A 26,282-nucleotide genomic window follows, 5' to 3' on the forward strand; every position below is an offset into this window, starting at 1 on the left:
GATTGCTGATGCTAGAACTTCCAGCACTATGTTAAATAACAACGGTGAGAGTGGGCATCCCTGTCGTGTTCCTGATCTCAGGGAAAAAGCTCTCAGTTTTTCCCCGTTGAGGATGATGTTAGCTGTGGGCTTTTCATAAATGGCTTTTATGATCTTTAAGTATGTTCCTTCTATCCCGACTTTCTCAAGGGTTTTTATTAAGAAAGGGTGCTGGATTTTATCAAAGGCCTTTTCTGCATCGATTGACAGGATCATATGGTTCTTCTCTTTTTTTTTGTTAATGTGATGTATCACGTTGATTGATTTGCGAATGTTGAACCAGCCCTGCATCCCAGGAATGAGTCCCACTTGATCATGGTGAATAATTCTTTTTATATGCTGTTGAATTCGATTTGCTAGTATCTTATTGAGAATTTTGGCATCCATATTCATCAGGGATATTGGCCTGTAGTTCTCTTTTTTTACTGGGTCTCTGTCTGGTTTAGGAATCAAAGTAATACTGGCTTCATAGAATGAGTCTGGAAGTTTTCCTTCCCTTTCTATTTCTTGGAATAGCTTGAGAAGGATAGGTATTATCTCTGCTTTAAACGTCTGGTAGAACTCCCCTGGGAAGCCATCTGGTCCTGGACTCTTATTTGTTGGGAGATTTTTGATAACCGATTCAATTTCTTCGCTGGTTATGGGTCTGTTCAAGCTTTCTATTTCCTCCTGATTGAGTTTTGGAAGAGTGTGGGTGTTCAGGAATTTGTCCATTTCTTCCAGGTTGTCCAATTTGTTGGCATATAATTTTTCATAGTATTCCCTGATAATTGTTTGTATCTCTGAGGGATTGGTTGTAATAATTCCATTTTCATTCATGATTTTATCTATTTGGGTCATCTCCCTTTTCTTTTTGAGAAGCCTGGCTAGAGGTTTGTCAATTTTGTTTATTTTTTCAAAAAACCAACTCTTGGTTTCGTTGATCTGCTCTACAGTTTTTTTAGATTCTATATTGTTTATTTCTGCTCTGATCTTTATTATTTCTCTTCTTCTGCTGGGTTTAGGCTGCCTTTGCTGTTCTGCTTCTATTTCCTTTAGGTGTGCTGTTAGATTTTGTATTTGGGATTTTTCTTGTTTCTTGAGATAGGCCTGGATTGCGATGTATTTTCCTCTCAGGACTGCCTTCGCTGCGTCCCAAAGCGTTTGGATTGTTGTATTTTCATTGTCGTTTGTTTCCATATATTTTTTGATTTCTTCTCTAATTGCCTGGTTGACCCACTCATTCGTGAGTAGGGTGTTCTTTAACCTCCATGCTTTTGGAGGTTTTCCAGACTTTTTCCTGTGGTTGACTTCAAGCTTCATAGCATTGTGGTCTGAAAGTATGCATGGTATAATTTCAATTCTTGTAAACTTATGAAGGGCTGATTTGTGACCCAGTATATGATCTATCTTGGAGAATGTTCCATGTGCACTCGAGAAGAAAGTATATTCTGTTGCTTTGGGATGCAGAGTTCTAAATATATCTGTCAAGTCCATCTGATCCAGAGTCTCATTCAGGGCCCTTGTTTCTTTATTGACCGTGTGTCTAGATGATCTATCCATTTCTGTAAGTGGGGTGTTAAAGTCCCCAGCAATTACCACATTCTTATCAATAAGGTTGCTTATGTTTATGAGTAATTGTTTTATATATTTGGGGGCTCCGGTATTCGGCGCATAGACATTTATAATTGTTAGCTCTTCCTGATGGATAGACCCTGTAACTATTATATAATGTCCTTCTTCATCTCTTGTTACAGCCTTTAATTTAAAGTCTAGTTTGTCTGATATAAGTATGGCTACTCCAGCTTTCTTCTGGCTTCCAGTAGCATGATAAATAGTTCTCCATCCCCTCACTCTCAATCTAAAGGTGTCCTCAGGTCTAAAATGAGTCTCTTGTAGACAGCAAATAGATGGGTCTTGTTTTTTTATCCATTCTGATACCCTATGTCTTTTGGTTGGCGCATTTAATCCATTTACATTCAGTGTTATTATAGAAAGATACGGGTTTAGAGTCATTGTGATGTCTGTATGTTTTATGCTTGTAGTGATGTCTCTGGTACTTTGTCTCACAGGGTCCCCCTTAGGATCTCTTGTAGGGCTGGTTTAGTGGTGACAAATTCCTTCAGTTTTTGTTTGTTTGGGAAGACCTTTATCTCTCCTTCTATTCTAAATGACAGACTTGCTGGATAAAGGATTCTTGGCTGCATATTTTTGCTGTCTAGCACCCTGAAAATCTCGTGCCAATTCTTTCTGGCCTGCCAAGTTTCAAAAGAGAGATCAGTCACGAGTCTTATAGGTCTCCCTTTATATGTGAGGGCACGTTTACCCCTTGCTGCTTTCAGAATTTTCTCTTTATCCTTGTATTTTGCCAGTTTCACTATGATATGTCGTGCAGAAGATCGATTCAAGTTACGTCTGAAGGGAGTTCTCTGTGCCTCTTGGATTTCAATGCCTTTTTCCTTCCCCAGTTCAGGGAAGTTCTCAGCTATGATTTCTTCAAGTACCCCTTCAGCACCTTTCCCTCTCTCTTCCTCCTCTGGGATACCAATTATGCGTAAATTATTTCTTTTTAGTGTATCACTTAGTTCTCTAATTTTCCCCTCATACTCCTGGATTTTTTTATCTCTCTTTTTCTCAGCTTCCTCTTTTTCCATAACTTTATCTTCTAGTTCACCTATTCTCTCCTCTGCCTCTTCCATCCGAGCTGTGGCGGTTTGCATTTTGTTTTCCATTTCCTTTAAAGCGTTTTTCAGCTCCTCGTGACTGTTCATTAGTCCCCTGATGTCTGTAGCAAGAGATTCTCTGCTGTCCTGTATGCTGTTTTCCAGCCCAGCGATTAATTTTATGACTATTATTCTAAATTCACTTTCTGTTATATTATTTAAATCCTTTTTGATCAGCTCATTAGCTGTTGTTATTTCCTGGAGATTCTTCTGGGGGGAATTCTTCCGCTTGGTCATTTTGGATAGTCCCTGGTGTGGTGAGGGCCTGCAGGGCACTTCCCCTGTGCTGTGGTGTATAACTGGAGTTGGTGGGCGGGGCCGCAGTCCGACCTGATGTCTGCCCCCAGCCCACCGCTGGGGCCACAGTCAGACTGGTGTGTGCCTTCTCTTCCCCTCTCCTAGGGGCGGGATTCACTGTGGGGTGGCGTGGCCCGTCTGGGCTACTTGCACACTGCCAGGCTTGTGATGCTGGGGATCTGGCGTATTAGCTGGGGTGGGAAGGCAAGGTGCACGGCGGCAGGGGGGGCAGGCTTAGCTCGCTTCTCCTTAGGTGATCCACTTCAGGAGGGGCCCTGTGCAGCCGGAGGGAGTCAGATCGCTGCCGGAGGTTTGGCTCCGCAGAAGCACAGAGTTGGGTGTTCGCGCGGAGCGAGCAATTTCCCTGGCCGGAGCCGGTTCCCTTTGGGATTTTGGCTGGGGGATGGGCGGGGGAGATGGCGCTGGAGAGCGCCTTTGTTCCCCGCCAAACTGAGCTCTGTCGTCCGGGGGCTCCGCAGCTCCCCCTCCCTTTGTCCTCCAGCCTTCCCGCTTTCTGAGCAGAGCTGTTAACTTATGGCCTCCCAGACGCTAAGTCGCGCTTGCTGTCGGAACACAGTCCGTCAGGCCCCTCCGCTTTTGCAAGCCGGACTCGGGGGCTCTGCTTGGCCGGCGAGCCGCCCCTCCGCCCCGGCTCCCTCCCGCCAGTCCGTGGAGCACGCACCGCCTCGCCGCCCTTCCTACCCTCTTCCGTGGGCCTCTCGTCTGCACTTGGGTCCGGTGACTCTGTTCTGCTAATCCTCTGGCGGTTTTCTGGGTTATTTAGGCAGGTGTAGGTGGAATCTAAGTGATCAGCAGGACGCGCGGTGAGCCCAGCGTCCTCCTACGCCGCCATCTTCCTAGTATCTCCGAAAATGTATTTAAGACAAGAGACAAGAGGTTAACGATCTGAGACTATCAAGCAAGCGAAAAAAGCACAAATGACTAAGCCTGAGCCAGAGGTTATTATTTATATTTATATCTTTATATCTATATCTATATCTAGATATAGATATATATGTCTTTATATAGATATATATATATATGTATATAAAAGTCTTTCATTCATGTTTTTTTTTTCAAATTATAAAAGGCTACCCATGATAAATTCCCCCAAATGAAGTTCCAATGTCCTAGCAATGGTTCATCTTCACTGTCAGCAAGAAGATTTCCTTTGAAAGGAGAGTTGTATGAATTTGGGAGATGGCCGGGGGAGAGAGGAGGGATGTTGAGAATGAAGAATCAATCCAATATGTGCTCTGCTGACCCTGAATTTACAATAAGTCATAGAAAGAGACGACCCTTCAGGTAGCTGAAAATATAGAACTGATATTAAGGGAAATGTGAGGCTGGAAACGTAAAGTCATCTGCATGAAGTGAATCACTGAATCACAGAATATGAGCTAACTGAAAGAGATAATACGAGAAAAGAATAACAGAGACCTTAAGATAGAACTTTGGAGGAATGGAAGAAAAATGATGATCAGGGAGCCAAAGGCATTTGTAAAGAACTTTAAAGGGCACCTGGGTGGCTCAGTTGGTTGACTGTCCAACTCTTGATTTCAGCTCAGGTCATAATCCCAGGGTCATGAGACTAAACCCCACATTGGGCTCTGAGCTGAGCATGGAGCCTGCTTAAAATTCTCTCTCTCCCTCTGCCCTTCTCCCCAGCTTGCACTTTCTCTAAAATAAAAATAAATAATTCTTTTAAAAAAGACACTTAAAAAGTGAGTTTATCACACAGATGATATAAAATGAACCCATTTTACATTTTAGACATCCAATATTTTGCAAAACACAATATTCTGTAATTAAAACACAAAGTGTCAGCAGTATCAATTAGGATGCTTTGGTTACAGGTATCAGAAAACCATATTTAAACCATCAAATACTAAGGACATTTATTCTTCCACATAACAGGGAGTCCAAAGTTGAGCAGGTTCTTCACTTTTATTCAACATAGTACTGGAAGTCCTAGTCCCAGCAATTATACAACAAAAAGAAATAAAAGGGATCCAAATTTGTAAGGAAGAAATAAAACTCTCACCATTTGCAGATGAAATGATGCTATACATAGAAAATCCTAAAGACTCTACCAAAAAACTACTAGAACTGATAAATGAATTCAGTAAGGTCACAGGATACAAAACAAAAACAGACACAGAAATCTGCTGCATTCCTATACACTAATAATGAAGCAGCAGAACGTGAAATAAAGAAAACAATCCCATCTAGTGCATCTGGGTGGCTCAGCTGGTTGAGCATCCAACTTCAGGTAATGATCTTGCAGTTTATGGGTTCAAGCCCCACATTGGGCCCTGTGCTGATAGCTCAGAGCCTGGAGCCTGCTTCAGATTCTGTGTCTTAATAATGGTATAATTAAATATCCTTTTATTTATTTAAAGAATTAAGATTCCTTCTTTCACAACTAAAAACAATAAGAATTTTCCTGTGGACCATGAGCTCCTCAAGGAAAGGTGCCATGTTTTATACTTATCCCATAGCAGCTTAATACATTCAGGAATCTAAAGGGAACTAAACAGGGGCACCTGGGTGGCTCAGTCAGTTAACTATCTGACTTCAGCGCAGGTCATTATCTCGTGGTCCATGATTTCAAGCCCTGCATCAGGCTCTGTGCTGACAGCTCAGAGCCTGGAGCCTGCTTTGGATTCTGTGTCTCCCTCTCTCTCTCTCTCTGCCCCTCCCCCACTGTGCTCTCTCAAAAATGAATAAATGTTAAAAAAATTTTTTTAAATAAATAAAAGGAACTAAACATTATAATGACTCTAATAAGAAAAAAGTGATGAACATGATTATGAAAAAAATGTGACTTATCTTTACCTAAAATAAGATTTAATGAAATCAAATGGGATCAGATGGGATTGAGCCCTGCATCAGGCTCCTGGAGCCTGTAGCCTGCTTAAGATTCTCGTTCTCTCTCCCTCTGCCCCAGTGTATTTTTTTGGCTAGATAACTTTGACTGCTGTAATCAACAGCCCTAAATTTGTGACCTTAAAATAGGTTAATTCTTCACTATAAGTACAGATCCAAGAATATGCTAGAAAACAACAATTACAGAAATAAGATGGTATAATAAAACATTACTCTAGAACTAGAGGGTCTTTGACTTAAACTTATTGAACAAAACAATGTATTGCTCTTATTATTTCCACCCTGGATAAACATTTAAAAACAAGGGTTGGGAGCTAAACTGACTATGGTTACTGAAGGGTATTAAAAAAAAAAATCTAGTAATTTCAGCAATTAATTTAATTTCTTAAAAATTTATGGGATGCCTGCGTTAAGCATCTGACTTCGGCTCAGGTCATAATCTCACAGTTTGTGAGTTCAAGCCCCGCATCGGGCTCTGCACTGACAGCTCACAGCCTGGAGCCTGCTTCAGAATCTGTGTCTTCCTTTCTCTCTCTCTGCCCCTCCCCCACTTGTGCTCGCTTGCTCACTCTCTATCAAAAATAAATAAACATTTAAAAAAATTAGGAGATTAATTCAAAGGAAAATATGTGTTAGAGGACCTTAAAGTTTTAATCTCAATTCAGATTTACAGGATATTTGGCTAATTTTTATATTGTTACTCAGTATTTAGTCAAGTATCATCTGAATGTTAAAAGCAAATCTTTTGGGGCATCTAAGTGGCTCAGTCGGTTAAGCACCCAACTCTTAATTTCCACTCGTGTCATGATCCCAGGGTCATGGGATCAAACCCCAGGTCAGGCTCCCTGCCAAGTGTGGAGCCTGCCTGAGATTCCCTCTCCCTCCCTCTGCCCCTCTCCCTGCTTGCGCCCTCCCTCTCCCTCTGAAATAAAAATTAAATAAAATTAAATAAATACAAAATAAAAACAAATCTTTTGTGCTCAATTGATTCTTTTTAAAAAAGCCACCAATAATACTGGATTTAAAATAAGGTACATCTTTACAAAATGGTGTTTTCAAAAACTTGCTTTCAAGCTGCTTTTTTTGGTGCACTAAAATGATAATTTTTAAAATTTGCAACAATTTTTTAACTTTTAATTTTTTATATTGTATTTTCCTAAAGCAAGATACACTTATAAGAAGTAAACAAACATTCTAATAACTTAGAAAGTAAATTATTGGATGCCTTTTAATGCTAGTTTCACACTAATGATCTAGTCTAGTTTTACTCCTAAGACACAATGTTCTACTGATAAAAGTATAATTAAACTGAAGTGTATGTCACTAAAACTTATACTCACATGAAGTGGCTTACAATTATCTGAATTAATAAAGGAAAATCCTTTTTCTACAAATTATTTCTTCTGTCAAGGTTATAAAGTGCAACAAACTCCTATGGCTTTCTACGCTTTTCAACTGAAAACATAGAGCTGTTGTAATTAGCTAAGTTTTATAGGAGATACTCTAAAATGCATCAATTCCTATTACAATAATTGTTCTGAAACAAGAAAGTGGGAAAGGGGAGGGTAAGAGTGAAAATCCAGTATATGGCTGACAAAAGTAAAAGCTAATCATTTCTTATGTCTTTCTTTTTCTTATATTAATTACTTAATCTTAAGAACATAATAAATTAAAATCAGAGACCTCCACGAAATGATTTTCCACTGAAAATATGCTTTTGATTTTATAGCCCTTATAGCTTTTAAATATCCTGAACTTTTAGTACATTGTCTGTTTTCTAACCATTTTATTCAAAGCTGTTAGCACAGCGAATAAACAGCACAAGCTTTGATCTCATTAAATTACAACTTATAGTTCCTAGAGTCATAAATATTGTGCTTTTTTCCTTTACCCCTCCTTTTCTGGTACAGGGTAGTCTGTTAAATATCACTATCTCCTTGAGTGCTCTGACGTTTACTCAGACAAATACCAGAGGTTATGAATGCTGCTCATAGATAGTATCAGGAATTCTTCATGATTGCCATAATAGTGAACCCAGCATTCAAAACTGTAATATCTAGTTTAATCTAACAGCTAAGTTTGGTGTATTTAACTTTGCTTCCCCCCCCAAAAAAAAATCCATCTCATCACAAACCAATAGCTTAACTGTTCTAAATAAAATCATAAAACAGAATAAAAAAATAAAAATTATCTTTGGGAAAATGATTAAAAGTTTTAAGTGAGTGATATAGCCAATGTTACCAGACTTGATTAGCTTCTGAAAAAGAAAATAAAAAATGAAAAAGCTTTTCTGAAAGTTAAAAATTAAGACTACATAAAAAATACAAAATTCTTATACCTAGAATGCCTGAAATATTACAAATGGCTATTAAAATGTATTTTTAAATTTTTACTCTTTCAGCTACTCAGACTTAAAACTCTCAATGTAAAAAAATCCTCTCACTTTACCTGTTTGTACACTCTCTCTTCCAAGAACTACTAGGTACAATAGCATGGTCACTGACTGTAATGCTCTCTAGAGAGATAGGCCACCACTGCAGGACACATCAGTACATTTAGTTAGCCCTGGTAGGGCTCCAAGACCTGGGAAAAATGGGTAAGTGTGCTCATGAGCAACACTATTCTACCTGTGCAAAGAAAGAGACATTCTCTTTAACCTAATCCGCCAATGGTTTTACAAGAGCCTCGTCTCCATCTACAGGCCAGTCTTAAACTATATGTTAGAAATATATTATTATTATGCTATAATGAAACATTTGTCCTTATTTAATGAAAAAAACCCATATAACTTAATACAGAAACTTATGAGGTATAATGTAGTAATGTAAATAATGTAAAAACTGAACAAAAGCATATGAATATTTTAATATAATCACTAAATTAATGTGATTAACTCACTGAGAAAAATATTAAAATATAAATGAATCAAAGAGACATCACCAAAAATGTGCTTATGCACAAGTAGTCAGTATTTAGTTATTTATATTTATTTGCATTCGCAATTAATATTGACAAAAATGAATGGTCCTTTTAACAATCCGCTGATTAGAGACTACAAATTTTTAAATTACATATTTTCTCCTTATATTAAAAAAGCCATCTTTAATATTCTAGGATGTGACTGAAAATAAATGTTCTTTACATAAAAACTGTCTAGTTTTCTAGATAGACTTAAAACTTTCAAGGGCTAGGAACATATGCTTCTAATGTTTTATACTGAGCTACACTATGCGCTTCCTTTCTGATGCTTCAGGTATAAGGATAGAATCCAGGGAATATAAAACCATTTTCTTGGCTTATAAGAAAGTTATAAGACCAAAGAACTAGATACAATAGTGTTACAAATATTAATGGCCTTTGGGCTCTGGCTTAGCATTTAGAATCCACTTCAATCTTTATTTTAAGTAATCCTGCTTTCCTTGAAATGATGCTAAAACAGAAAATAACAAAATTTCCTGATTTCTTGAGTTATGCTTTAAACTATATGTTATTTATCTCACAGCACAAAACACTCCTCTTCGAAACTTAGGTCTGTCACTCTAGGCTTAGTTTTAATTTCAGTAAAATTAAAACTAAGTCTGTCAGTAAAAACGGAGGGCTTCTTATTTCCAGTCAAACAAGTAAGGAGTTTAAACTTCGTCCCGACAACTTTATCCTGACAACAAATAAAAGCTGAACAAACTGAAAATCAACAACTCTTCTTAGATCTGTCAGAGAAATGAGGTCATAAAGGAAACAGCTACCTCAATGATTGGAGAGACAGATGGGTGAATATGGAGAATTATAAACTACCAGAGCAGAAATCCACAAACAGAAACCTCTGCAAGAACTAATGCCAGTACAGGAAAAGCTGAACTGTGACTGACTGACTACCAGAGGCCCAGTGTGGAAAACCCTGAGAGTTAAAACAAAAAAAAAATTTAGGGGGACACAGTCATGGGGGAACCCCCCGCCCAAACACTTTTGTGAATTTCACTTCCAAGTCTTCTCACAGTGAATATCAGAAAAAAATATTTCCTCCTGCTTCCAAGAGGAGGAGGGGAGAAGGAACCATTGTGAAGTATGCCAGGGCATTCTGTTCTTCTAACAAGGGCTGACCTCAGGAGAAGCTACTGGACCTGAGCCTAAACTACCTAGGGAAAGGGTGATACCCAAATCCAGCCCCCTCTAACCATCCTGTACCACTCGAGAGAAAAAACTGAGAAGTACTGTGAAGTTCACAGTCCAGTAAACTGTATAGACCACTGCATCCAAAAACAGCAGATTACAAATCCTTCTCAAGCTTACATAGAACATTCACCAGTCTGGACTGTAAAACACACCTTAAAAAATTTAAAAGACAAAAATTATATAATGTCTGCTCTTAGACTACAATAAAATTAAACTAGAAATCAATAAATGGTAGCTTGAAAATACTTGGAGCTTAAACAGCACACTTCTGAATAACACATGGGTCAAGGAGAAATCTCAGGAGAAATTTTAAAATATTTTGAGCTAAATGAAAATACAACTAAACAAAATTTGTGGAATGCAATGGAAGCAATGGTTACAGGGAAGTCGATAGCATTGAATGCAGATGTTAGAAAAGAAAAAATACCAAAATGTGGAAGCAACCGAAGTGTCCAATGACAGATGAATGGATAAAGAGGTGATATATATACACAATGGAATATTAGTCAGCCATAAAAAGGATAACACCTTGCCATGTGCAAAAACACAATGGGCCGAGAAGGTATTATGCTAAGAGAAATATGTCAAAAGAGAAAGATAAATACCAGAAGATTTCACGTATATGTGGAATCTAAAAAAATAAATAAATAAAAAGCAGAAACAGACCCATAAATACTGAGAACAAACTAATGGTCACCAGAGGAGTCGGGTTAGGGTATGGACAAAATAGATGAAGGGGAGTAGGGGATGCAGACTTCCAGTTTTGGAATAAATAAGTCACAGGGATAAAACATACGGCATAGCGAATATAGTCAATGGTCTTGTAGTAGCATTGTATGGTGACAGATAGTAGCTACAGTTGTGGTGAGCAGAGCACAGTGTATAGACTTATTGAATCACTATGTTTTATACCTGAAACTAATGTAACATTATATGTCAAATACAATTTTATTTAAAAAAGAAAAAGAAAAAAATCTAAAACATCTAAACTTTAAACTTAGGAAACTAGAAAAAGCAAAGTAAAATAAAAATAAACAGAAGAAGTAATAAAAATTAGAGAGAAATAAATGAAAATGAAAATGAAAACAATACATCAATAGAGAAAATCAAGGAAACCAAAGGCTGATTCTTTGAAACAATCAATAAAATTGATAAACCTCTAACCAGGTTAAGAAAAAAAAGGGACACAAATTACTAATATCAGAAATGAAAAATTGGACGTAACTATAGATCCCATGGACATTAAAGGGAAAATTTTTTTTTAAATACTATAAACAACTCTATGCTCACAAGTTTGATAACCTAGATGAAATGGACTAATTCCTTGACACAATCTGCCAAAACTCACACAAGAAGAAATAGACAATCTAAATAGACCTAAATCCATTAAAGAAATTGAATCAATAAGAAGCTTACAACAGAAAGGACCATGCCCAAATGGGTTCACTGGTGAATTCTACCAAACATTTAAGGAGGAAGTTATACCAATTCTGTATAATCTCTTTCAAAATATGGATATAGAAAGAATAGTTTGAACTCATTCTACAAGGCCAGCATTATTCTAATAACAAAACAAGAATAGGACATTATAAGAAAACTACAGACTAGTATTTTTCATGAGCACAGATACAAAAATCCTCAACAAAATAACAGTAAATTAAATCCAACGATATATAAAAATAATTATATACCATGACCAAGTGGGATTTATCACAGTTATGCAAGGCTGGTTCAACATTCAAAAATTAATGTAATCCACTATATCAACAGGCAAAAGAAAAAAATCACATGATATCAATAGATGTGGAAAAAGCATTTGATAAAATCCAACACCTACTTGTGATAATAACTCTTAACAAACTGGGAATAGAGGGTAACCTCCTTGATAAAGAACTAGGAATAGAGGGGAACCAACTTGCTAAAGAACATCTAAAAAAAATCCTACAGATAACATCATACTTAATGATGAGAAACTTCACACTTTCCCACTAAGATTATGAATAAGCCAAGGATATCCCCTCTCACTAAAACTTTTCAACACCATACTGGAAGCCCTAGCTAGTGCAATAAGAAAAGGAAATTAAAAAAAAAAAAAAGATACACAGATTTAAGAAGGAAGAAATAAAACTATCTTTGTTCACAGATGACATAATTGACTATGTAGAAAATGTGAAAGAATCAGCAAAAACCTCCTGGAACTAATAAGTGATTATAATAAGGTTGTAGGATATAACATTAATATACAAAAGTCAATCACTTTCTGTACTGGAAAAACCTACAGTTCTTCCCTCTGGTGCAGGGAAAAACCCAGTTCTTCCTCCTGTGTTTTTTTCCTGTGTGTCTCCTTTACACAGAACACTTCACTTCTGATGCTTCTGGTCACCAAGGGTTTGAGGGTGTCCCCCCCCCCTGCCCGGCCCCAGGCAATTCTCTGCAACATCAATTGAGTGTCCTACAATTTAATTCACTTCTGACACTATCTACTTGAAGGCTGTGTCAGATCCTGTAAGTGAAGAGCTCAGTCCCATAAGACAGCTCCCATCCCACTTCAGATGCCAATCTCAAGGCCAGGTGTTTCTGACTAATTGACTATAAATAGAGGTTCCCACTATCCCCTCTTAGGTTCCATTAATTTGCCACACCAGCTCACAGAACTCAGAGAAATACTTAAGTTTACCAGTTTATTAACAGATGTGATAAAGGATATAGATGAATAGCCAGATGAAGATATCCAAAGTGCAAGATCTGGAAGGGTCCCAAGCACAGGGGATTCTGCCCTGGTGGAGTTGAGGTGTGTCACCCTCCCTCTGAGATGGGCACTACTGGGATTTTATGGAGACTTCCTCATGAAGGCCTGATCAATTACTAATGCCATTTCCAGCTCCTCTTCCCTTTTTGGTGTAGAGGGAGGTGGGAAAGAAGCAGGGCTGAAAATTTTAAGCTTCTAATCATGGCTTGCTCTTTCTGGTCACCAGCCCCCATTCAGGAGCCCATCCAGAGTAACATTATCAGAACAAATGATGCACTTAGTGCTTTTATCACTTAGGAATTTATAAGGGTTTTAGCAGCCCAGTGTCAGGGGCAGGGTGAAAGACCAAATATTAGAACAAGAGATGTTTTGGGGCACCTGGATGGCTCAGTTGGTTAAGTGTTCAACTCTTGATCTCAACTCAGGTGTTGATCTCAGGGTCATGAGTTCTAGCCCCACACTGGGTTCCATGCTGGGTGTGAAGCCAACTTAAATTATATAGATAGATAGATAGATAGATAGATAGATAGATAGATAGAGACAGAGAAATAGATGATATAGATACAGATATATCTTAAAACAAGAGATGTTGTAAGTGCTTTTATCACTTAGGAAATCACAAGTGATTGAAAATGGGAGTAGATAATATTTTCTATGATCTCACAATTTGCTATACGCTAGCAATGAACAAATATAATTTGAAAATAAAAACATGTTACCATTTACATTAGTACCCCCCCAAATTAAATCTTTAGGTAAGAATCTAACAAACTATATATAAGATCTATGTGAGAAGAAATACAAAACTCTGATGAAAGATATCAAAGAAGAACTAAACAAATGGAGAGATATTCCACATTCATGAATAGGGAAACCCAATATTTTCAAGATGTCAGTTCTTCCTAACTTGATCTTAGATTCATTACAATCTAAATCAAAACCTCAGCAGGTTATTTTGTGAGTGTCAGCAAAGTGATTCTATGGAGAGACAAAAGACCCAGAATAGCTAATTCAAAATAAAGTCAAGGACCTTCAGTACCCAACTCTAAGACTTACTATAAAGCTACAGTAATCAATACAGTGTGGTATTGGTGAAAGAATGGACAATTAGATCAGTGGAACATAAATGAGAGCCCAGGAAAAAACCCACTGATAGTTGACATGGAAGCAAAAGTAATCTTTTCAACAAATAGTGATGGAACAACTGGACATTCACATGCAAAAAACAAAAAATAAAAAAAACCCCACAACTATAGACCAAGACCTTAGATCCTTCACAAATTAACTCAAATGGATCACAGACCAAAATGTAAAATGCAAAACTATAAAGCTGCTAGAAGATAAGACAGATAGAGAAAATCCAGCTGACACTGTGTATGGCAATGACTTTTTAGGTACAATGCCAAAGTTAAAATCCACATACTCAAAAAATTGATAAGCTGCACTTCATTAAAATTAAAACCTTCTGCTCTCTCTTCTGCTTTGGATATTTATCTCCAAAATATCAAGAACATGAGAAGTCAAACCACAGACTGGGAGAAAATATTTTATTTATTTATTTATTTATTTATTTATTTATTTATTTATTTATTTTTAATGTTTATTTTTGAGAGAAACAGTGCAAACGGGATGGGCAGAGAAAGAGAGGGAGATACAGAATCTGAAGCAGGGTCCAGGCTCCAAGCGGTCACCACAGTGCCCCATGTGGGGTCTGAACCCATGAACTGTGAGATTCAGACGTTTAACAATTGAGCTACCCAGGCGTCCCTGGGAGAAAGTACTTTAAAAAGATACATCTGATAAAAGACTGTTATCCAAATTATACACAGAACTCTTAAAAGCCAACAATAAATGAACAACCAAATTAAAAAATGGATAAAAGGTCTGAACAGCCACCTCACCAAAGAAGATATGCAGATGGGAGGTAAACATATAAAAAGATGCTCAACATCATATGTCATTAGGGAATTGTAAATAAGAACAACAGAGAGATACCACCACACAACCATGTAGAATGTGCAATTGCTGGTGGACATGCAAAATGATATCGCCACTTTGGAATAAGGTTTGGCAGTTTCTACAAAATGAAACATACTCTTACCATACAATCCAAACAATCATGCTCCTTTGTATTAATCCAAAAAAGTTTTAAACACGTGCACACAAAATCTGTACACAGATATTTATAGTAGCTTTATTCATAACTGTCAAAACTTGCAAGCAACCAAAATGTCCTTCAACAGGAGGATGGATAGTTTGCGGTACATCCAGCCAAAGGAATATTATTCAGTACTAAAAAAAAATAAAAATTAAAAAAATAAAAGAGCTACCACGCCATGAAAAGACATTAGACAAAACTTAATGCACACTACTAATAAAGCCAATCTGAAAAGGCTACATTCTATATGATTCCAACTCTATAACAGTTTGGAAAAGGCAACACTATGGTGATAGTAGGAAGATTAGTGGTTGCGAAGGGTTATAGGAAGGGACAGATGAAAAAACAGAGCACAGAGGATTTTCAAGGCAGTAAAACTACTCTGTATGATACTACAATGGTGGTTACAGGTCATTAAACATTTGTCCAAATCCAGATAAAGTACAAAACCAAGAGTGAATCCTAATGTAAATAATGGAATTTGGATGATACTGATGTGTCAATGTAGGTGCATCAATTGTAACAAATGCACCATTCTGGTATAGGATGTTGACAGTGAGAGAGACTGTACATGTGTGGGTCAAGGAGTATATGAGAACTCTCTATACTTTCCATTAAATTTTGCTATGAAGCTAAAAATGCTCTAAAAAAAATAAAGTTCATTTTATTCTTTTTAGAGAGACAGAGCATGTGCACACCAGCAGAAGAGCAGAGAGAGAGGGAGAGAATTGCAAGCAGGCTCCACACTCAGCACGGAGCTCAGGGCAGGGCTCAAGCTTACAACCATGAAATCATGACCTGATCTGAAATTAAGAGTCAAGCTTAACAGGCTGAGCCACCCAGGCACCCCTTTAAAAAATAAAGTTTGTTAATTTAAATCAATAAATAAAAATAGTGAAATTCAATGTATACATATAGCTATAAATGCTTGGGGTATTTTTCTTCCCTTTTAAAAGCAGAATCCATTTAAAACCGAGATGAAACACTGACCCAGGGGCACCAGTCGGTTGAGCGTCCGACTTCTGCCCAGGTAATGATCTCATGGTTCGTGAGTTCAAGCCCCACGTTGGGCTCTGTGCTGACAGCTCGGAGCCTGGAGCTTGCTTCGCATTCTGTATCCCCCTGTCTCTCTGGCTCTCCCCAGCTCATGCTCACACTCTATCTCCGTCAAAAATAAATAAACTTAAAAAAAAAAAAAAGCAACAACACTGACCCAAAATTTAAAATTTCCTCAAAAGTAATGAAGTATCTGGATAATATCATCCATATTCATTTATTTATTGAGTCCAAAATACATACTGCAAAAATGATTTATTGAGGTTTGGGGTATAATCCTTGTAAAAAAGAAATTTCTTTGTACTAAATCAACCAATCAGCTTATACAGAAACTGAATTGGGGAGCTTGGCCTCACTAATGTTAACACTCTGACCAAGTGTATAATCAGTATCCCAACAAGAAACAGATGGTACACATAAATTAGGATAATTTGAAGATGATTTATTCACAAAACTGTAGACACAATATAAAGGAACCATAAAATATGGTGCAAGTTCTAGGGGCCAGCAGCAATGGAGATGTCACTACACTGGACCCAAAAAACAACAAAAAGGTAAGTTACTGGAACCCAGAAAGAGAGCATTACACAGAGTAGGCCAGTTTGAGAGAACTAGTGATATACTGAGGGACAAGGCCACACTAAAGTGACCTCACATAGAGGGAATTCCCTCTAATTCACTCTCTTTCCTCCTATCTCCTGTCCAGGCTGCTTTCCACTGGCCCAACTCAACAGGAAGCCAGAAGATATGGGAACACTGATGGAATCCACATAGGTAAGCCTTACAAGGAGAAAAGGATGGATACATCTGAATCTGGAGGAACAAATGGAAGGTATTTTGCACATTGATAAATAATTACAAAGTGTAACTTACTAGTAAATATTTAAGTGGCACTCAGTAAATGTTAGTTTAGAGCATTTACTGAGCGTCAGTAAAGATAGGCATCTCTCTCTGTCTCTGTCTCTGTCTCTCTCTACACACACACACACACACACACACACACACACACACACACACACACAAAATATAATACTCTCAGGGATAGGGAGGTGGTCCAAAGTGGCATTATTTCAGATGGGGCTTTGAAGGGAGTAGGGAAAGGAAACAAGAGGTCATTTGCTGAGAAAATAAGAATAAGGCCTTCCTATTTCTCCCTCCTCTTACCTTGTATGAGTGAAGGTATTTTTAGTTGCAAATAATGGAAAATTAAACTGGTCCAAACCAAACTAACTTAAATAATAATGGGGATTTATTGATTCACATAACTGAAAAGTCTAGAGGTATAGAATGGTAGGGTTGGTGGATCCAAGGACTCAAAAATGTCATCAAAGAACAGGTTTCTTTACTTCACACCAATCTGACATCCACATTCTCAGGTTCCTCCTTTTTGGTTTCTCATGTAGAGAAATGACTGAGAGCCACAGTGAGGGTTACATTCTTATTGGTTTATAGCCACTAGCTAAGGTCATCTGTCCACTTCTGAGCCAATGACTGTGATATGAGGAATAAAATATGTTTATGGCTTTATGCCAATTTAGAGTTCAATGTTCAAGTACTCCTTCACTCACGATACTCCAGCCATACCAGACTTCTCCAGTCCTTCACATATACTAAACTCTTTCCTATACCTAATCCTAGCCAAAAGTCTGAGAAGCTATTACTAAAAATCTTCCCTGTCTCAGGGCTTTTGCATATGCTATTCTCCTTGCCTGAAACATTTTTCTTTTCTCTCCCCTACCCCTTTACCACCAACATAATAAATTCACCTATTATAATGTCATCACATCCTTTTTCTTCATATCATTTATAACAGTTTTAAATTGATCTGTGTGATTATGTATTTTGTGTCTAATTCCTCCATTGGACTATAAACCTCAAAAAAGCAGCAAAATGTGTTATTTTCTTCAGACTTGTACCCGTAGTGCTACATTACATAGACTTGACACAATCAAATACTAAAGAATGAATGAATAAATGGTGCTGAGATTGACATATAGTAAATGTTTATTGGCTACTCATGTCACCATAAAAATGCATGCAACTGGTGAGAGTCAAACAATATTTTTTTAAGTTTATTTACTTTGAGAGAGAGAGCATGAGCAGGGGAAGGGCAGAGAGAGAGAGGGCAAGAGAATCCCAAACAGGCTCTGCACTGTCAGTGCGGCCCCAATGCAGGCCTTGAACTCACTCACAAACTGCAGGACTGGAGTTCACAAATCATGAGATCATGACCTGAGATGAAACCAACTGATGCTTAATCAGCTGAGCCACCCAGCCGCCCCAAGGAACAATATTTTGAATGGTTTAGAACAAACTCATTCATTACATTTACAGGAATCATAACTCATAGTTTATGAATCTATATTTAAAACATTTTATTTTTCTTACATCAAAAAATATCTACCCAACTTTTTCTAGTAATATTTCATAAAACTAATTATTTTACACTGTAATTCTAATACTATGAAACTGTATCAATCATACCTTCTTTAAACTGCATATTTCAGATTCTTGTTTTTTATTTAAAGCTGAAAGTCTGTTGTTTAATTGTATTGCTTCCTGTACTGCAATATGAAAAACATTTAGAAAAATATTATATTCAACATACATTTTAAGGAAAGTATCACTACAATGGACAGTGAAAGCAGCCTCAATGCAATATATATAATTATTATTGAACATAAATAATATTTATTAAAATGTTATTTACTATTACCAGTAGCAGATAATTTCAATTTCCTCATTATAAGTAAGCCCATTTAATCACTCCTATTAAAACTATAAGTTTAGGGGCTCAGTCGGTTGAGCTTCCTACTTCGGCTCAGGTCACGATCTCACCGTCTGTGAGTTCGAGCCCCGCGTTGGAGGGGGCTGTGCTGACAGCTCAGAGCCTGGAGCCCGCTTCGGATTCTGTGTCTCCCTCTCTCTCTAACCCTCCCCTGCTCATGCTCTGTCTCTGTCTCAAAAATAAAATAAAACATTAAAAAAAATTTTTTTAATAAAAAAAAATAAGTTTAAATAAGGTAACACCTACCATTTTGTTCTAATTTTCCATGATTCTCTTTTACCAATCCAAATTGACCTGTTATTGTGGCATAATATTTCTCAATTTCATTCAGTTGCTTCTGATGATCTTCTTTAGCCAGAAGATGTAACTGGACTTTTTGTTCCTATTGTGAAGTTATTTTAAATGTTATAAACCTATAATATACCCACATATATATACACATACACATGTTTAAACATACATACAATTGTACTGTTTTTAGTAACTATTGTTATGAAATAGGCCATGAAAAAGTGCTGAGAACACAACAAGGAGGAAATGTTAGGAGATATTTCTAAACCTGTGTAAAATAAAAGCACATTTTTTTTTCTTGTAACAAAATGGTCACTTAAATTTATGCTGCCCCTATTTACAATTTCTTTTTAAAAAAGCAACTGGTTTCACTTATAAAAAAGATAATCAGTCCAAGCCAGCACTAAGCAAAATCACGAGAATATTAAAGTAATACTCTTTATAATTAAGGAAAATAATTTGTTTTTCTAAGTTTGGGGGCATAATTATGAGTGCATTATCAAAACTCAAGTATTTTTAATTTTAATGAGTATAGCACCTTCTCACTGCATTAAAAAATTGAATGATGAGCAGAGTCTGGGTGGTTCAGTTGGTTGAGTGTCTGACTCTTGGATTTGGTTCAGGTCATGATCTCACAGTTCATGAGTTTGAGTCCCACGTAGGGCTCGTGCTGATGGTATGTGACCTGCTTGGGATTCTCTATCTGCCTCTCTCTCTCTCTCTCTCTCTCTCAAAACTAAACTTAAAAAATTGAATGATGAGGATAATATCTATCAGAAGCAGGGAGGCAATACAGTATAGTAGAAAGTCTACTTAGCTGAGAGACACAATTGGCAAAAATTGGACCCAAGGTATAATATGGGCCTTTACTACTTTCAGCTAAAGAAGATTGTTTTGTCACACTTAGAAATATGACTTTAACTTTTAAAAAGAGGGATTGCCTGGCTGGCTGGCTCAGTCAGTAGAGCATATGCCTCTTAATCTCAGAGTTGTGAGTTCAAGCCCCACATTGGGTGTGGAGTCTACTAAAAAAAAAAAAAAGTCATTAATAAATTTTAAAAAGAAATATAAGGTTAATAGAATAACATTTTTTAAAGGTTTTGATCTTGACTTGGTACTAGTAGACTCACTGATTGGTTTCACAACTTTCCTTCATTTATGTCACATGCTTCAGCACCTATGATGATAAGCAGTGATAAAAACCAGTGTATGTCTATGGACTGACACTCAGTAATTGTTTTATGAGTGAATTGTTGTTGTCCTCTGGGGCTCCAACAGTGAAAATTTGTTAGATATACCTGGCCAGTAGCTGTTTCCCCTATCCAATATTATCACAATTTCAAGTATTTACTTCAAATATTTCTTCCTCATTATAATCTAGGAGGATTAAAATTTGCAGGTTCTCTTCTCCCCTAGTCAAGTGAAGGGCATATTGCTCAAAATAAACCAACTGATTTCTACCTTTTTGGAATCTGAAACTCGAGCAAAAAAGGACTATAAAACTAAAGTTTGGCAGTGATCCTATCCAGCTGATAAGACTTCTGTCCCGGGTTCCTACATCCTGCTTCACAAACTCTGGAATTACCCTGATCCCTGCTCTTTCTCAAACCCATTCTTCACTCTCTAATTGATTATGAATGCCTCCACTAAATTCTCTTTCGCATAAAATAAAGAGCCATTTCCTACTGCTTTAAAATCAAAGTACAGGCAGTATACTAGTCAAAAGCTAGTTGGCCTGTGTTTAAATCCTGCCTCTGTAATTTAGTTGCTGTGTGACCTTGGGAAATCTACCCTATCTTTAAAATAAAGATTCTAAAAGTATCTCCCAGAGAGGGTTGCTGTGAGGATAAAATGAAATAATACAAATAAAACACAACGAACAACGCCTGTCACTGAATAAGTACAATATGTTTTGTTATTACTCCTTAACCAATAAAAGTGCCTTCAATAGTTTTATTTGGAATAACATTAGCCCTCATATTAATAGAGAATACATACATAAGTTGTACCTAACTGTATTATCTTGGCAAATTTGATAATAATCTTAACTTTTTCAAAGATACTTTTTAATGATTTAAAAAAAATTTTTTTTAAAGTTTATTTATTTTTGAGAGAGACAGAGACAGAATGCAAGTAGGTTAGGGGCAGAGAGAGAGGGAGACACAGAATCTGAAGCAGGCTCCAGGCTCTGAGCTGTCAGCACCAAGTCCAATGCGGGGCTCAAACTCATGAGCTGTGAGATCATGACCTGAGCCGAAGTCAGACGCTCAACCGACTGAGCCACCCAGGCACCCCACTTTTTAATGATTTTAAGCAAAGTGATAATATCATTGGTAATGATCACAACGGATCAACTGAAAGTTTCTTATGCACTTCTATGGGCTCTTCAAATTCACTGTGGAGTCATTTGAATTAATCACATAGCATTTATTAACTCAAAAAGCTGACAAGTATACTTACCCCAGAGATCTTATGTCTATCTGGGTAGTTACTATGATTAATAACTAAATAATGAACAATAATAAACCAAATTCCATTCCTCTAAAATATCACTTAATTGGGGCCCCTGGGTGGTTCAGTCAGTTAAGCATCTGACTTCGGCTCAGGTCATGATCTCATGGTTTGTGAGTTCGAGCCCTGCATTGGGCTCTGTGCTGACAGCTCAGAGCCTGGAGCCTGCTAAAGATTCTGTGTATCCCTCTCTCTCTGCCCCTCCCCCACTTGGGATCTGTTTCTTCTCTCTCTCTCTCTCAAAAAAAAATAAACATTGGGGCGCCTGGGTGGCGCAGTCGGTTAAGCGTCCGACTTCAGCCAGGTCACGATCTCGCGGTCCGTGGGTTCGAGCCCGCGTCGGGCTCTGGGCTGATGGCTCAGAGCCTGGAGCCTGCTTCCGATTCTGTGTCTCCCTCTCTCTCTGCCCCTGCCCCGTTCATGCTGTCTCTCTCTGTCCCAAAAATAAATAAACGTTGAAAAAAAAATTAAAAAAAATAATAAAAAATAAAAATAAACATTAAAAAAAATTTTTTTAAAGACACCACTTAATTCTCTAATGTAGAGAATTATATTTGCTTTCAGAAGATGGGTAGAAACCTAATACAATTTCACTAAAATTAGTCTAAAAGCATTATTTTAATTCAAGGAATTTTTCTTTAAGTTTTTACTTTAATTCCAGTTAGTTAACATACAGTGTAACATTAGTTTCAGGTGTACAATAGTCACTCAACAATTCCATACATCACCTGATGCTCATCACAACAAGTGCATGCCTTAATCCATATCACTATTTCACCCATCCGCCCTACCCACCTCCCATCTTGTAACCATCAATTTGTTCTCTATAGTTAAGAGTCAGTTTTTTGGTTTGTCTTTTTCCTATGTTCATTTTATTTCTTAAATTCCACATATGAGTGAAATCATATAGTATTTGTCTTTTTCTGGCTTATTTTGCTTAGCATTATATTCCCTAGCTCCATTCATGTTGTTGGAAATGGTAAGATTTCATTCTTTCTTACGACTGAATAATATTCCACTGTGTGTATACACACAGACACATATACTAAATATATACACACACACCACATTTTTTTCTTTATCCATTCACCTATTGGTGGACATTTGGGTTACTTCCATAATTTGGCTATTATAAATAATGCTGCTATAAATATACAGGTGCATATTTCCCTTTGACTTTGTGGGATAAATAGCCAGTAGTGCAATTGCTGGGTCATACAGTAGTTCTCTTTTTAACTTTTGAGGAACCTCTGTACTCTTTTCCACAGTGGCTGCACCAGTTTGCATTACCACCAACAGTGCATGAGTGTTCCCTTTTCACCACATCCTCACCAACACTTGTTTCCTTTGTTTTTGATTTTAGCCATTCTGACAGGTCTGAGTTGATATCATTGTAACTAGCATTTCTCTGATGATGAGTGATGCTGAGCATCTTTTCATGTGTCTGTTGGCCTTCTAAATATCCTCTTTGGAGAAATGTCTGTTCATGTCTTCTGCCCATTTTTTAGTTGGATTATTTGGTTTTTGAGTATTGAGATTTAGAAGTTCTTTCTGAATTTTGGATACTCACCCTTTATCAGATGTATCATTTGCAAATATCTTCTCCCATTCTGTAGGATGCCTTTTAGTTTTGTTGATTGTTTCCTTTGTTGTGCAGAAGTACTTTTATTTTGATGTAGTCCCAATAGTTTATTTTTGCTTTTATTTCTCTTGCCTCAGGAGACAGATCTAAAAAAAATGTTGCTACAGCTGGTATCAGAGAAATTACTGCCTGTGGTCTCCTCTAGGATTCTTATGGTTTCAAGTCTCACATTCAAGTCTTTAATCCATTTAGAATTTATTTTTGTGTATGGTGTAAGAAAGTGATTCATTTCTTTCTTTTACATGTTGTACAGATTTCGGAACACCATTTTCTGAAGAAACTGTCCTTTTCCCATTTCCCCTGCTTTTATGCCAGTAACATACTGTTTTGAGTACTACTGCTTTGTAATAAAACTTAAAGTCTGGAATTGTGATGCCTCCGGCTTTTTCTTTTTCAAAATTGCTTTGGCTATTCAGGGTTTTCTGTGGTTCCATACACGTTTATAATCATTTGTTCTAGTTCTGTGAAAAATGCTGTTGGTATTTTGATAGGGTTACATTAAATCTGTAGACTTCTTTGGATAGTATAGACATTTTAATAAAATTTGTTCTGGGGTACCTGGGTGGCTCAGTTGGTTAAGTATCTGACTTTGGCTCAGGTCATGATTTCATTGTTCATGGATTCGAGCCCTGCATTGGACTCTGCACTGACAGCTCAGAGCCTGGAGCCTGCTCTCTATTCTGTGTCTCCCACCCTCCCTCCCTCAAAAATAAGTAAACGTTACGTATTTCTTCTTCTAATCCATGACCACAGAAATGTTTTTCCATTTCTTTGTGTCATCTTCAATTCCATTCATCAGTGTTTTATAGTTTTCAGAGTATAAGTCTTTCATCTCTTTGGTTGGGTTTGTCCTAGGGATCTTATTATTATTTGTGCAATTGTAAATGGGGTTGTTTTCTTAATTTCTTTCTGCTGTTTCATTATTGGTATATAGAAATGCAACACACATTGATTTTCTATTTTGTGACTTTACTGAATTCATTTATCAGTTCTAGCAGATTTTTGGTGGAGTCTTTCAAGTTTCTACATATGGTACCCTGTCATATGCAAATAGTGACGGTTTTACTCCTTCCTTACCAATCTGGATGCCTTTTCTTTTTGTTGTCTGACTGTTGTGGCTAGGACATCCCACACTATGTTGAAGCAAAGTAGTGAGAGTGGACATCCTTGTCTTGTTCTTGACCTTAGGGGGAAAGCTCTCAGTTTTTCCCCACTGAGGATGATGTTAGCTGTGGGTTTTTCATATATGGTCTTTAATATGTTTAGATATCTCTTTAAGCCTAACTGTTGAAGTTTTTTTTTTATCATGAATGGATATTATACTTTGTCAAATGCTTTTTCTGCATCTATTGAAATGGTCATTAACCTTTCTCTTGCTGATGTATCATGTTGATTGATTTGCAAATATTAAACCACCCTTGCAATGCAGGAATAAATCCCACTTGATCATGGTGAATGATTTTTTTTAATGTATTGTTGAATTCAGTTTGCTAATATTTCATTGATTTTTGCATCTGTGTTCATGAGGGATATTGACCTGTAGTCACCTTTTTTTGTGGTGTCTTTATCTGGTTTTGGTATCAGAATAAGGCTGGCTTCATAGAATGAATCTGAAAGTATTCCTTCCTTTTCTATTTTCTGAAATAGTTTGAAAATAGGTATTAACTTTTCTCTAAATATTTGGTAGAATTCACCTGTGAAGCCATCTAGTGCTGGACTTTTGTTTGTTCAGAGTTTAATTACTTATTCAATTCATTTGCTGGTTATTAATCTGTTCAAATTTTCTATTTCTGATTTAAATGTTTTGGTAGTTTATATGTTTCTATGATTTGCCCATTTCTTCTAGGGTGGCACATAGTTTTTCATAATATCTAATTGTATTTCTGCGGTGTTGGTTGTCACTTCTCATCTCATTTGTGGTTTTATGAGTCCTTTCTCTTTTTTTCTTGATAGGTCTAGCTAGAGGTCTATCAATTTTATTGATTCTTTTCACAGAACCAGTTTCTGATTTCATTGATCTGTTTTATTGTTTTTTGTTTTTAGTTTCTAGATCATTTATTTCTGTTCTAAAATTTATTATTTCCTTCATTCTGCTGGTTTCAGGTTTTGTTTGTTCTTTTTCTAGCTTCTTTAGGTATGAGGTTAGGTTGTTTGAGATTTTTGTTTCTTGAGGTAGTCCTGTATTGCTATAAACTTCCCTCTTGGAACTGCTTTTGCTGCATCCAAAAGGTTTCTGACCATTGTATTTTCATTTTCATTTGTTTCCATGTACTTTTTAATTTCTTATTGACCCATTCATTGTTTAGTATCATGGTATTTAACCTCCATGTATTTGTGGTCTTTCCAGATTTTTTTCTTGTGGTTGACTTTTAGTTTCATAGCATTGTTGACCAGGAATTTTTCAATTTTTCAGTTTAGATCTATTTTTATATAGCCTTTATGACTACTGTCCACTACATATTAATATAGGTTTCCTCAATCTTTCAGTTAAAAAGTCATAATAGGCTGTCAATGCCTGCAAAGATTAACAATCCTGATAACTAAAACTAGAGCAAAGATTAAAGTGATTTCATAGGTTTTCTCTACATAAAATAATTTGTGATATACTCTAATCCAACTTGCTTTGCTTGAAGCCAAAGTCAATTCAAGTAAAATGCAGTTTCATTTGTTTGCATTACATAATTTCCAAATATATTAGCCTATTCAGTTGCCATGATAAATACTATAAAGACTTTCAAATTACATGAGCACCTACAGCTCATTAGCCCACACAGGCCCATATGGGACTGTTCACATATGAACCTAGTTGGCTGCTCTGATTTAGTTTTGATAATCAGATGAAGAAACCAGTTGTCAAGTTTGTCACTAATTGCATGCCAGCAAATAGCTTAAATTCTTTGGGAAGCAACAACAAAAACAGATTGGTGACACTTGCATGAGAAACCCAAGAATAGAATTACTCTGTTTAAAGACTAATATAAATAACTTTA

At 36.9% G+C, this 26,282-nt stretch overlaps 1 protein-coding gene across 1 annotated transcript in view; it reads right to left on the reverse strand.

The window, feature by feature from the left end:
• Positions 1-26,282, reverse strand: part of CCDC73 (coiled-coil domain containing 73) — a 127,929-nt gene that overhangs the window by 40,227 nt on the left and 61,420 nt on the right. The window contains exons 7-8 of the mRNA XM_047071203.1: positions 19,095-19,230; positions 18,545-18,624 (exon numbers count right to left, since the gene is read on the reverse strand). Of these exons, the coding sequence (XP_046927159.1) occupies positions 18,545-18,624; positions 19,095-19,230 (216 nt within the window). The remainder of the gene's footprint in view (positions 1-18,544; positions 18,625-19,094; positions 19,231-26,282) is intronic.

Source organism: Lynx rufus, unplaced genomic scaffold, assembly GCF_022079265.1.
Source record: "Lynx rufus isolate CCGP_SWC_20201006 ecotype Redwood Valley unplaced genomic scaffold, mLynRuf1.p SCAF_9, whole genome shotgun sequence".
Lineage (NCBI taxonomy): Eukaryota > Metazoa > Chordata > Mammalia > Carnivora > Felidae > Lynx > Lynx rufus.